A 13,345-nucleotide genomic window follows, 5' to 3' on the forward strand; every position below is an offset into this window, starting at 1 on the left:
GTTTCACATTTGTAATGCTTTGCATTTGTTTATGTTGTTTTGTTATGATCTCTTCTCACAGGTGCCCGGTTGCCATGGTTACAGCCTGTCAGCATGGATGGTGTTTCCGGTTTTACTGGAAGTACCACGTGTGATGAGGGAGGTGAACGTCGGAGCCCGGCGCCTGGAGCAGAGAACAGCGAGTATTTAAGGTAAATGTTGTATGCCCTAAAGTTTGATATCTGTAGCCTGAAGACGGGCGATTATAGCCCGAAACGTTGCTGAAATAGAAACCCACGTTTAGTGTCTTTATTAGGCCGCTAGGTGCCACACTTGGATTGCTCTATATATATATACAGTATATATAAACTTGCAATATGGGCAGCATTTCCACAGATAAATAAATTATAGTAACATGCTTAAAGATGCATGTTTAATTCATCTTTCGTCAAGACATACATACAGAATCACATACAATCCTACTTTAAATACAATCCCAGTGTAGAAAAACCGCCAGAACAGACAGTGCAGCACCAACGAACGGCGGGCATCATGATGTCACACACAGCGACGTCGCATGCACGCGCGTAATTCGGGAATGCACAGTCAACAGCACTGTGCATTCTCTGTAACCTGGACACCATAGTAAATAAATAAAGTATGTTGAGATGTCCGCATAATATAGTTGTCAGACCTTTGTACAATGACATGTCCGCGTAGTATAACAGCTAACAGCGTACATGATCGGAGCAGCCTAGTTCTCCACCAATCATATCCATAAAATAGCTACTTGGCATCAGCAAACACAGAACACTGGGGTGCACATCATCGAAAAAGTCAGTTGCAACATGTACATACATTAAAGTAAACAAAAAATAAACAAAAAATAGCCTTAATGAGTATTTGAGTTTGTCATGTTTTTAGTTTATTTGGAGATTTTTTGTTTTATATAGTATTTCATGCATGATTTTGTTTTCTATACATTGTCTATTAGGCTGATTTATGCAGCATTTTTTTGTTATACGTTATACTTCCATGAGCTTTCTTTCTTTATTTATTATGTATTTTTTCCATTATTGTTTTATTATTTTTTTTATTATAATTGTTATTGTTTAGAGGGTTACTTTTTGTTTACCTATGTATGTAAATGTTGCAACTGACTTTTTTGATGATGTGCACCCCAGTGTTCTGTGTTTGCTGATGCGCAGTAGCTATTTTATGGCTATGATTGGCGGAGAACTAGGCTGCTCATATCATCAGTTGGAGAAATAAGGAAAAAACAGGTGAACACAAATAGTAACAATGATTTTCAATCAAAAGCAGATGCTGATAAAGCACAAAGGTTTAGTGTGAATATCACAAGGAATCCCCAAACGGCTGGAGGACAACAATTACCGGATCATGGAGTGTAGCTGGCAAAAGTATGGTCTTTCCTTTGCATGTAGCAATGCCACAGTTCAGCGTGCAGGGCTGGAATGAAATAGCACCAGCGTCCTTAGAAGATCCGCACCTCGTCGTCCCATGTGGTCCGTGAAGAAACAAGTATCCAACGCGTTTCGACCTGTAGCTTGGGTCTTTTTCAAGGTCAAAGTCAGATTGATCCTGTATGGGACTCAGGACCTCATTCAGTCGGTCAAAGCGGCCGCACGGTCGTACGCCACCGATGTTCGCTATACTGCGCATGCGTAAAGTTTGCAATGCGCGTGCGCAAACTTGCCGCTACGATCAGAAATTTCTCTCTCCTTGAACACAGCCAGGTCGGTAGTTTGAGTGACAGATTGAGGCGTTTGTGGGTGGTAACAGGGGATGGTGCTTGAAAACGGGGGAGTGGAGATCCGAACGCAGGCGTGCCTAATTATGCGAACGGCGTTTTATGGGAGTGCATACAGTTTATGGGAGTGCATAATTAACAAAGTAGCGTCATGGCACATGTGACATGGGAGGTTTTTACACTGACATGATCGTAGAGCTTAAGAGAGGGTATGGTCAACCTTAAGCTCTACGACCAGTTCTGATGGTTCCCGATGGTCTCGATTAATCCTTATATGCCCGGAGATGACGTGCAATGTGTACGAGAAGGGGGCGTATTTTTTTGAATTCCGGCCGCTTCCTCCCCTTGGTCGGCCAGCTACCGATCCAAACTTAGGGACGCAACTTCCGAGGGAATCATTTGCATATCCGGCCCCTTTTCCCATACGACCGTGCGGCCGCTTCGACCGACTCTGAATGAGGTCCTCAGTCTTTTAAGTACCCCGTCCAATCTAACTGTACACTCCATGATCTGGTAATTGTTGTCTTCCAGCCGTTTGGGGATTCCTTGTGATATTCACACTAAACCTTTGTGCTTTTATCAGCATCTGCTTTTGATTGAAAATCATTGTTACTATTTGTGTTCACCTGTTTTTTCCTTATGTCATGTTTATATGATTAAACGATATTGCACTATATGCACTTTTCTTTTTTTGTATATGGGATTATCATCCTCCATATTTTCACCAAGAAAAGGATAACCCTTTGAATCATTTCTCCAACTGATGATTTCTGCAAGATGCAGTTCCCATCAAACAGCTGGATATCAGTATTGTTGTAAACCATAGCACTGGAATTGTGGTATTCGTTTGTTTACATGTGGATAAAAATTTGAGGGTGAAGGGCATCTCTTCTGAATATTAACTGCACCAGCTGCTTCTTCTTTTTGCGCACTTGGGCCCTGATTCAGAGCCGGATGCTCTGACCAGAGCGCTCGCTCTGAATCAGGGCCCACCTCCATTAAAATGGAGCGTCCTCCTGGATGCTCGTATAGCTGTGGGTCACCACCCACAGCATATACGAGCATCCAACATAGGAACGCCTCCGTCTGGCAGGCACGCCCCCGGCACTGCCACCAAAGGGGGCGTGCTGTCAGTCACAATCGACAGCACGCCCCCTTTGGTGAGACACTCCGAGCGAAGGAAAGTCCTTCGCTCGCCGGGTCTCGCACATGCACACGATGGAGCTCCCTCCGTCGTGCGCATGCGCAGTGGGTAACATCGACCCACTTGCGAACGTACTGCCACTCGCGAGTGGGTCTGAATGACCCCCTTGGTTCCTTCTCCTTTATATATTTTTTTCTGCTAATATCATGTACGCTGTTAGCTGTTATACTACGCGGACATGTCATTGTACAAAGGTCTGGCAACTATATTATGCGGACATGTATCTGTACTTTGTTAATTAATATGGTGTCCAGGTTACAGATAATGCACAGTGCTTGTTGGTTGACTGTGCATTCCCGAATGACGCGCATGCATGCAACGTCGCTGCATGTGACGTCATGCTGCCCGCCGTTCGTTGGTGCTGCACTGTCTGTTCTGGCATTTTTTCTACACTGGGATTGTATTGAAAGTAGGAGTGTATGTGATTTTGCATGTATGACTTGACAAAAGATGAATTAACAATGCATCTTTAAGCATGTTACTATAATTTATCTATCTGTTGAAGTGCTGCCCATACTGCAAGTTTTATATATATATATATATATATATATATATATAAACAGTATATATATATATATATATATATATTTATATATATGTATATATATATATACACACAGTTAAGTCGCATGATTATGAACACCTCCTACATTTGATGTCAGCATTGCTTTGCCTATGAAGTACATCACGTGCCGTGCCCTGGCTTGGTGGGTATATAAGGTGTGCGATAGGCCACACACATCACTCGTTGCTGTCATGGGTAGACGGTTTATCCGAGTTGCAAAAAGGGATGATTATTGGCTTCCGGGCCAAGGATGGCAGTATTTCTGACACAGCGCAGTTTGTGAACTGTTCACGTGCTGATGTGGTGACAGTGTATAGTGACTGGACAAATGACACCATTGCGAATAACTGATGTGGAATGTGCCATTTATGTGAGAGGTGAACGTAGGTTATGAAGGTGGGTGAGGGCCAACCGACACGCTACTGTGGAGCAGCTTACCATCAAAATGAACCTGGGGGCCACCAGACTTGTGTCTAAAATGACAGTTCAGCTAACCCTGCTGTGTATGGGGCTCTGAAGCAAACGGATGGTCACTGAACCTATGTTAATAAAGGGGCATCGGAGGATAAAGCTTACATTTTCACGCCTTTATCAGAATTGGGCCTCCACTGATAGGTAAAGGGTTGCCTTCTCTGATGAGTCCCGTTTCCTGCTTCATCGAACGGATGGACATTGGTGTGTCAGACAAACAACGGTGAACAAACACCCTGAAACTATTGCTGGAAGAACGCAGGCTGGTGGTGGCAGTGTTATGGTCTGGGGAATGTTTTCATGGCATTCTCTGGGCTCACTCATCCATGTGAAAGGCACCCTCAACCAATTTGGTTATGAATCCATCCTTGCAGAGCACGTACACCCATACATGCTGATTGTCTTCCGAATAGGTTGATGGGATCTTCCAGCAAGACAATGCGACATGTCAAACAGCTCGAAATGACCGACAGTGGTTGGAAGAGCATGACCAAGGCTTTCAAGTACTTCCCTGGCCACCTAATTCCCCAAACCTGAACTGACTTGAGCATCTGTGTCGATCGTTATATTCGCTTTATGGATCCTCCACTGCCTCTCATGGGTTTACATAATTCAAGATTCAGCCTTGGGGTGACAATGTATAATGTTTAATACACAAACACAATGATGAGTTCCAGCTCCTAACAAATATAATAGTGTGCTATTATTATTATTTTCATTGGATTATGCAAAAGAGCAACCATGTGGTTACAACCCAGGTTACCTGAACTGATTGGCTTGGAATAGTTCTTGCTGAGCTGAGGACTCCATGATACTGATTTAGAGTTTCATATTCTATAAATCGATTTAAAATCTTACTAGGAGGCCATGGTCTCTTCTCACATCGGACCATAGCAGGAAGCACGAGAATACAAATTCGGCACAGAATGGAAAAGGCAGTAGAATTAAATCAATTGCCTGCATGAAAACCAGAATTCTGGTTACCATAATTGCAGAACATAAAAACATAACAGCCATGTTTCACAGAGTGAGCTCAGTACCGTACATTAAAGCCAATTTTGTGCTCAACGTAGTAACACAATGTTTATTTTAATTACTAAGTTTGTTGTCAATGTGTTTATTCAGTAAAAACATGAGAAAAATAGTTGTAGGTGCACATATCAGTAACAATATGACCAACTATACTTAACATTTATTCATTGTCAAGTGAAATATATATATATATATATATATATATACATACAAGGTTGGTTCAATAAATAAGGTAACAGGACTTCTCATTGCATAAATTAATTCAATTTGTACATATATGTATAATTAACAGTATGGCTTTGTTATGCAGATTATTTTTCCACATAATCCCCATACTTGACTAAGCATTTGCTCCAACGGTACACCAAGGCATTTATCCCGGCATAGAAGAAATTAGTGTCAAGCGCCTGAAACCAGGATATGATGACTTGCAAACTTCATCACCGGTTGCGAATTGCCTTCCACCGAGGTGCTTCATCAATGTTCCAAAAGGAATAGAATTCACTCAGTGCCAGGTCAGGGCTGTAGGGAGGATGTCCAGTACTTCCCAATCGTAGCACCCTAACAACTCAAGCATGAGGTTGGCTAAGTGTGGCCTGGTGTTATCGTGCACCAGTAATTTGCCTGTTTGCAGCAACCCAGGTCGTGTTCGACAAATTACTCTCCACAACTGACTCAATGTGCCACAATAACGGACAGTATTCACAGTATCTCCCTTTGTGAGGAAATCAACAAGAAGCGCATCCTTGTGGTCCCAAAACTCAGTTGCCATGACCTTCTTTGCTGATAGAGTTGTTTTGAATGTCTTTGAAGGCGGGGATGATGCGTGTTTCTATGTCAAGGATGCTTGCTTCACTTCAGGTGTCACATGATAAAAATACGCAGCTGGAAGTGCACTACCTCATGGTACCATGTCAAGTGCATGAGATACAATCCCATCATATTGGTTTTGTGAACTTCTGTGCGTAGTTTTGGTACCCAGGGCCTGATTCAGACCCGCTCGCGAGCGCTACGCGGCTCTGTCATGCGCATGCGCGAGACCCGGATAGTGACGGGCAAAACGCCGCTCCGGGTCTCGTACCAAAGGGGGCTTGCTGTCGATGTTGAGTGACAGCACGCCCCCTTTAGTGGGCGGGCCGGGGGAGTGGCTGCCCAAACGGAGGCATTCCCATGTGAACACCTCCGTTTGGGGGCGGCCCCACTGACATCACGAGTGATGTCAGTGGGAGAGATTTCGGCTCTGTGAGAGATGAAATCTCTCTGGGGCTTGCGGCAACGAGACCCTACCACAAGGGTCTCGTCGCAAGCCCGATGGTCGCGATGGTCTTGACCATCGCGACCATCTTCCTGGCCGCTCGCTATAGCTGCGGGTAGTCACCCACAGTTATGCGAGCGGCCAGGAGGCCGCTCAAAAAAACAAGAGAGCCGGCCCTGATTCAGGCCCTCAGTGTGAACTCTTTTTTCTGTACTCCAGTTGCTCATGAATGATGTTGTGCACTCTACCCACTGAGATGTTCAGTTCATCAGCAATATCCCTAACCCAAATGCATCTGTCTTCCTGAATCAGACCTTCATTGCGGCACAAATTGTCATCTGTGGTGGACGTGCTTGGCTGGCCAGATCGCTGCTCATCTTGTACGCTTGTCCTTCCATAATCAAAGACAGTGTACCAAACCCATTTCAGTAAAATTACGTTATCACCATATACATCGACAGGTTGGCAATGCATTTCAGATGCTGATGTGCCCTTTAGATGCAAAATTTTTTATCACACTACACACTTCAATGTGTGCCCATGTGTAAAGTATCAGGTCCTCAGGTGTGGTTGCTAAGTGATTAATATTTCTTCTCACCGACAGCAGAGACACACCATGACAGAGAGGCAAGTTGGATGTTAGAACCCTTTTTGCAGACACAGAGGCTGGGACAGTGGTTCTTAAAAAAAAATAATTTGCTTTATTTAAAGTAGGAATTAAAATATTCACAGTACTGTAGCATCAAAGAGTCACAGAAATGTTATCACACTTAACACAGTGGAGAGGTACAAATTACACTGTTACCATACACTTACTCCAAACTAAATATGCATCAATATAACACTAAATGCATACAGGTAGTACAAATAACTGTTTAGAACATTGGCCAGTAATAATATTCACCCGGTTAATTTCAATGAGTTAAACTAGAGTTAACTTTTGCATGAAAGAAAAACAAACTACATATAGTAAAAAGCAACCCATGCGAAACACATTAATACTATGGTAAATAATTGCAATACTTGTAGTGCGCCGCTATATTAGCAGAAGACAGTCTATTCAGAATTAAATAGCTTAAATGAGGAAATACACATGCAGGCTGCAATGTACTTGTCGTGCACTGGCTATATTAGCCGAAGACAGTGTATGCGGAATGAATTAGCTCCAATGAGGAAATACCCATACAGGCTGTGGAGCTACTTGTAGTGCACTGGCTACATTAGCAGAGGGCAGTCTATGCAGAATGAAATAGTTCTTAGATTGAACTTCACACAAGTGGCTTTAACCCCTGTCTATAAAATCTGCATCTGAATGGAGTCTCTGAGAGAGTTGGAAGAAATAATAATAAGATTCCTCATAGACCCCAGCAGTAGGACGGCAAGTGGTTAGGCCTCCGGTGAGCAACTACCACTGCCTGCTGCTGATAAACTACACTAGAGGTGGAGTCAGCGGCAACAGGCTCAGCTGCTGCTCCACCCATTGGTACAGCTCCGGCCACAGCCCCAGGCCTCTCTCGGGCTGGGGCACGCTGGCCAAGTCGAACACAGGATAGGGAGGCAGAAGCGGCCCACCTCCCCCTGCCTAAGACCAGCTAAACTTAAAAGGACAATAACCAACACTGTATTAAACTGGCAACACTCAAAACACTCATGGTTTAATATCCCTCATGCTTAATTGTCAGCCTTTGGGCTTACTATTAGCAGAAGACAGTGGCCCTCATTCAGAGCCATTCGCTATTTGCGTTCGTTCGTTCAAAAACAAGGGGTGGCTATTCAAATGATCCGTTCGCACATTGCAGTCTGTTCACACCTCTAAGTCTGAACGAGCGAGCAAAATATACGCTCTTTTATTTCTTAAAAACGCCCCCTGGCCGCTCGCACCATACGTCATGTCCGCTATTTATTAGATTAATCGAGTACATCGAACAGGATAAGAACTGCTCGCTATTCTTGTGGTTGGTTTTTTCAACCACTATTTTGCGAGCAGTTCTGAGTTAAAAAAAAACAAGTGACGTGGTCATTGACGCTGCTATATTAATTATGCACACCCATAAAACGCCCGTTTTGACCTTTAAGCACGCCTGCGTTCTGATCTCCACTCCCCCGTTTTCAGACACCTTCCCTTGTTACCACCCACATACGCCTCATTCTGTCACTCAAAATAGCAAGCACTCGCTATATTGCGTACAAACGATTTTCGGCCGCACTGACTGGTTCGCGCATGCGTACTAAAAACCGTACGCATGCGCAGATGTGCGAACATCGCCCGGAACGAGCGTACTGCCGCTAGCGAGTGGCTCTGAATGAGGGCCAGTGTATGCAGAATGAAATAGCTCCAATGAGGAAATACACATGCAGTCTTTAATATACTTGTAGTGCACTGGCTATATTAACAGAAGACAGTCTATCCAGAATGAAATATCTTCAATGAGTGAATACACATTCAGGCTGTGAAGGTACTTGCAGTGCACCAGTTATATTAACAGAGGGCAGTTTGTGCAGAATGAAACCGCTTCAATGAATAAATACACATACAGGCTGTAATGTACTTGTAGTGCACTGGCTATATATGTAGAGGACAGTCTATGCAGAATGAAATAGCAATGAGGGAAATACACATGCAGGCTGTAAAGGAACTTGTCGTGCACTGGCTATATTAGCAGAAGACAGTCTATGCAGAATGAAACAGCTTCAATGAGGAAATACACATGCAGGCTGTAATGTACTTGTAGTGCACCGGCTATATTGACAGAGGACAGTCTATGCAGAATGAAATAGCTCCAATGAGGCAATACCCATGCAGGCTGTGGAGGAACTTGTAGTGCACCAGCTACATAGGCAAACGAACACAGGGGGGGTTCCGTCTGCCTGGAAACCCCCCTCCCCAGCACACACCATGACCACAATATAAATAGTAATATAATACAATGTTACTAGTGCTGCATGTTCTTCTCAGTATCACAAATGAAATAATTAGCACCACCTGTGGATCTTTTAAAATGTGTCAGCCAGTAATAAATATACCTCTGCACCAACTAGGAGATGTGAAAACATGCACTGTTAGGGGTGCACTGCTATAGACCATCAATAGGGTTAATTGTTAATATTGTATAATAATACACTATCCAGTACATAAGGAGACTAAATATGTACATATATGTCCAGGGCAGTGTAGGTTATTCTGCTGCTCCCTCAGACTCCCGGACATGCTCCAATGCTCTGGAATGATACCCACATCTAGAAAAAAAAACATTCTGCTTAGACAGGATGGACCTTCTGCCGCATCTAATGGCTTATTGTGATCGCTGGTCCCGTATATGCTGGAATTATGCAACACAATATACTTTGTATGTAACATATTAAAAGCTGGATAAGTGCTTCATGGACTGCCCACACTTGCTCTAAAATCAAGCATTTGGAAACTCCCCCTCTAGAAATCCTGTGTTTGCCACTGAGCTATATTAGCAAAGGACAGTCTTTGCAGAATGAAACAGCTTCAATGAGGAAATACACCTGCAGGTTGTAATGTACTTGTAGTGCACCGGCTATATTAGCAGAGGAAAGTCTATGTAGAATTAAATAGTTCTTAGATTGAACATCACACAAGTGGCTTTAACCCCTGTCTATAAAAACTGCATCTGAATGGAGTCTCTGAGGGAGGTGGAAGAAATAGGGAAGGTTCTAAGGGGCTCTTAAATCAGGCTTCTCACCACTAGCTGCAACTCTTCTGCCTCCTCCGATCTCTGGCGCTGTCTGGGATGCTCTGCACCGAACCAGGTTACACTAGGTGGAATTAGGTTCTGGATTCTCCATTGCGCTCTCTTCTCCGGGGCAGTCACTGACAGGCACAAGCAGCACAACCTTATAACCCTAAACTCTGGGCACTGACTCCTCTGGTGCCCTTCTTTTCTCCAGGGGTCCTCGAAGCCTCTCTTCAGAAGCTGTCCCCACTGCTGTCTGCGGCTGTCAGGGCGTCCCTCTGGCCTCCTCTTCACAGGTGTCCCTCCAGTCGGCAGCAGCTTGAAGTCCTTCTTCCCTCCAGTCCTGGCAGCAGGCTCCTAAATGCAGGTCTTATGGTCCGCAGGCACTCCTCTGGGCAGCCGATGGGGTCTCCTCTTGGTCCTTCTTCCCTCCCAGCAGTTCTCGGCGGTGGTCTCCCCCGTCCTCACAGGGAAGTTGATAGATACACTTCAGTTTTTGTACCCTCACATCATCAGTTACTGTCCAAGGTCATTCCCTACCATCCACGTGGGCATAGAGGGGGAACATAATATTGTGGAGAGCATAGCGAGCCACTGCACCCGAAGAATGGTGAGCGAAATGATCCCACAAGGGTAGAAGTTTCTTATTTTAATGGACTGTATGGGCAGGAAAATTCACTTCCCCCCTCACTCCACGTCACTTCCAGGTACAGAAACTGAAGGGGAAATATACCTTTCCATCTTCACAGAGCGGGATCTCAGGCTCTTCTCAGCTGGTAGGGTCCAGCAGACAGGAACAGCAGCTCTCTCATGGGTCGGGCGTGGGCAGATAACAGCGGGACCTCCGGTCAGTGGCTTACTTCGCGATCTGGCTGCACTTCTTCCAGGCAGGTGAGCAAATCCAGCATCCCCTCTGCAGTAACTCTTCTTTTTCTGTAAATGTGTAAATCATACCGATCCCGTAAAAAGATAATGCTAAGGATAATCTAAATGATAAAATCAAGTGCTGACAAAAAACTAAAGTTATTATGTTGGTGTGCACACGTGCATATCCGACCTATCACTGTTTATAATGAAAAGAAAGCACAAACTCTGAGCACACCCCACAAACCTGCCAACATCCCCTCCATAAACAGGTATGGGTTGAAAGATCAGTGTTTAGATAGACAGTCGACTGAGGTCGACGTGCAAATGGTCGACATTGTCAACCAGTTGACATTGTCTTAGTGGTCGACACAGAAAATGTCGACACCAAAAAAACATAGGCAAAAAATACCCTGGGGACAGCATCTAACTAGGAGAATTATCAAACACACATCCTCTTCATCATCTGTTCACTACTTCATCTACCTCGGTACACTTCTATATGCCCACAATGACCCATATCGGATGAGGGAGACCATATAACCGTGTGTTTTATCTTTAAGGGCATCCCCAGATATGAACCCTGCAGGCATGCTACCATCACATCTATGCAAACAGCGTTATATGTAAATGAATACTTCTATTTATTACATTTTGTATGTGTAGGGAAGGGGACGTTCAGTCATTGGGGCACTATGGGAAATTGTGCTAGGCCTGTCCAACACTTCATAATGTGACAAAATTTGGGAAAGTAGTAGATACTGTATCAGACACCAAGCAATATGTGGCAATATTCATCTTGGTACTGCATGTAACTGAGAATAATTTCCCTACAATAGATAGCAGAACTTGATTTTAGCAAGTATATTAAATTGATAGTGTATTTCTGCATAGGAACTGAATAATTCAGTATACAATTATCATGTGTGAAATAAAAAATTGAGTAAAGCCAGTCCTTATCTTTAAAGACAGGTAATAGTTTGTCTGTGTTTGTACTAGTTCTTTAACTGTACTTGACGTGTTGTCGAACCTCTTGGGATGAGAGTGCTCTATATGGAACAAGGCATATCATTAAAAATGCGCTGGACATTCACATAAACAGAAAAATTATATTTAATATGATGGGATGGAAAAATTTAGACAGTATGTTATAAAAACTTTTATTTTGTACTTTTGCAGATGTGTGCATTTCTTGCACAAATCATCTTCTGAGATTGACAACTGGACAACTGTAATGTAAAACTGGTGCATGCATATTTTCTGCACATTTGCATCTTAATTGGTGCTTGCTGAAAAATCCCTTTTTTCGGGGAATGGGGGGAGTTCATAATGACCCTTAGAGACAGTAAACATTTGTGTGAGATGATGACAGAGGAGGGGAAGGGACAGTGCCCGTTACACAATAAATAAAATACACAAAGATTAGAAGATAGAATTCTCAGTGCAGTCTGAGAATATAATACCAAGGAATATGTTATTAATTTCCTTTTGCTTGACAGAGATGTTAAGTACAGAGGTACTAGTGAATACTCCCTAATAGTTGTTCAAGGACATTTTACATATTACACTACATCCTTATTTAATACTCCTTCTATAAGCAGACAGACACTTTTTTATTTTGGGTTTACCTACGCATTTTGTCCTGGGAATCATACAAAGAAAATAGTGGATGTGTCTTGGGATTGTCATCACAATACGCTATGTTCTGATGAGAGATCACAACAGTGCTCTGGTTTGGGAAATATTTTCTCTTTTTGCCATGTTGCTGGGAGCGCAAGTACAGGGTATCACTAAGTTGGTCTTTTTATATGTCAATAAACAATGACACATTTTGTTTATCTATTTAGAGAAGCAAATATGGATTATATATATAAATATATATACAGTGCTCAAAGTGTGCCGGTATACAGCGGTATGATATACCGGCACTTCCTTTGAGCACTGAGCCCTGCTGTGCCTCCAATTGCCAACCGTGAAGATGTTTGTTCTTGCAAAAAGAAAAGATTGCAAGAACAAACTGGTTTCCATGGAAAGAGCGTAGCACACAGCGCAGCCATCATTATTAATCAGCGGCGGCTCTTGATTGGCTGCCGGTCCACGAGCTAATTAGCTAACGGACAATCCCAGATTAGAAATGATGGCGGCACTGTGTGCTGCGCTCTTTCCATGGAAACCACGTTCCTCCTCATTCTGGACCCGGCCGTCAATAAGTGGCTGTGCCCCCGTGACCGCCGCTGGCCCACCCACCGCCGCATAGGCAAAACTGTTCACCGACCCGCCGCTGGCCCACCCACCGCCGCACTGCCCTCACGCTGCACGCCCACCACCATCTTTTTGGAGACCCGGGCAGAGAACAAACATGCACGGCCGGCGAGAAGACACTTATCCCCAGGCCTGGAGGGACCTTTCCAACATCAGGCTCTGGGCAGAGCTGAGAGCGGAGTAAGGTGCTCCTGACCCAGTGCTAAGGGGACAGCAGTCTGAGCAGGGGGTGGGTTAAGTG

General features: G+C 43.9%; 1 protein-coding gene across 1 annotated transcript in view; it reads left to right on the forward strand.

The window, feature by feature from the left end:
- LOC148443319 (uncharacterized) overlaps positions 1–13,345 on the forward strand; it is a 168,803-nt gene that overhangs the window by 13,236 nt on the left and 142,222 nt on the right. Inside the window, exon 2 of the mRNA XM_088462976.1 lies at positions 62–191. Within this exon, the coding sequence (XP_088319102.1) occupies positions 62–191 (130 nt within the window). The remainder of the gene's footprint in view (positions 1–61; positions 192–13,345) is intronic.

Source organism: Taudactylus pleione, unplaced genomic scaffold (genome assembly GCF_031769625.1).
Source record: "Taudactylus pleione unplaced genomic scaffold, aTauple2 ptg001302l, whole genome shotgun sequence".
NCBI lineage: Eukaryota > Metazoa > Chordata > Amphibia > Anura > Myobatrachidae > Taudactylus > Taudactylus pleione.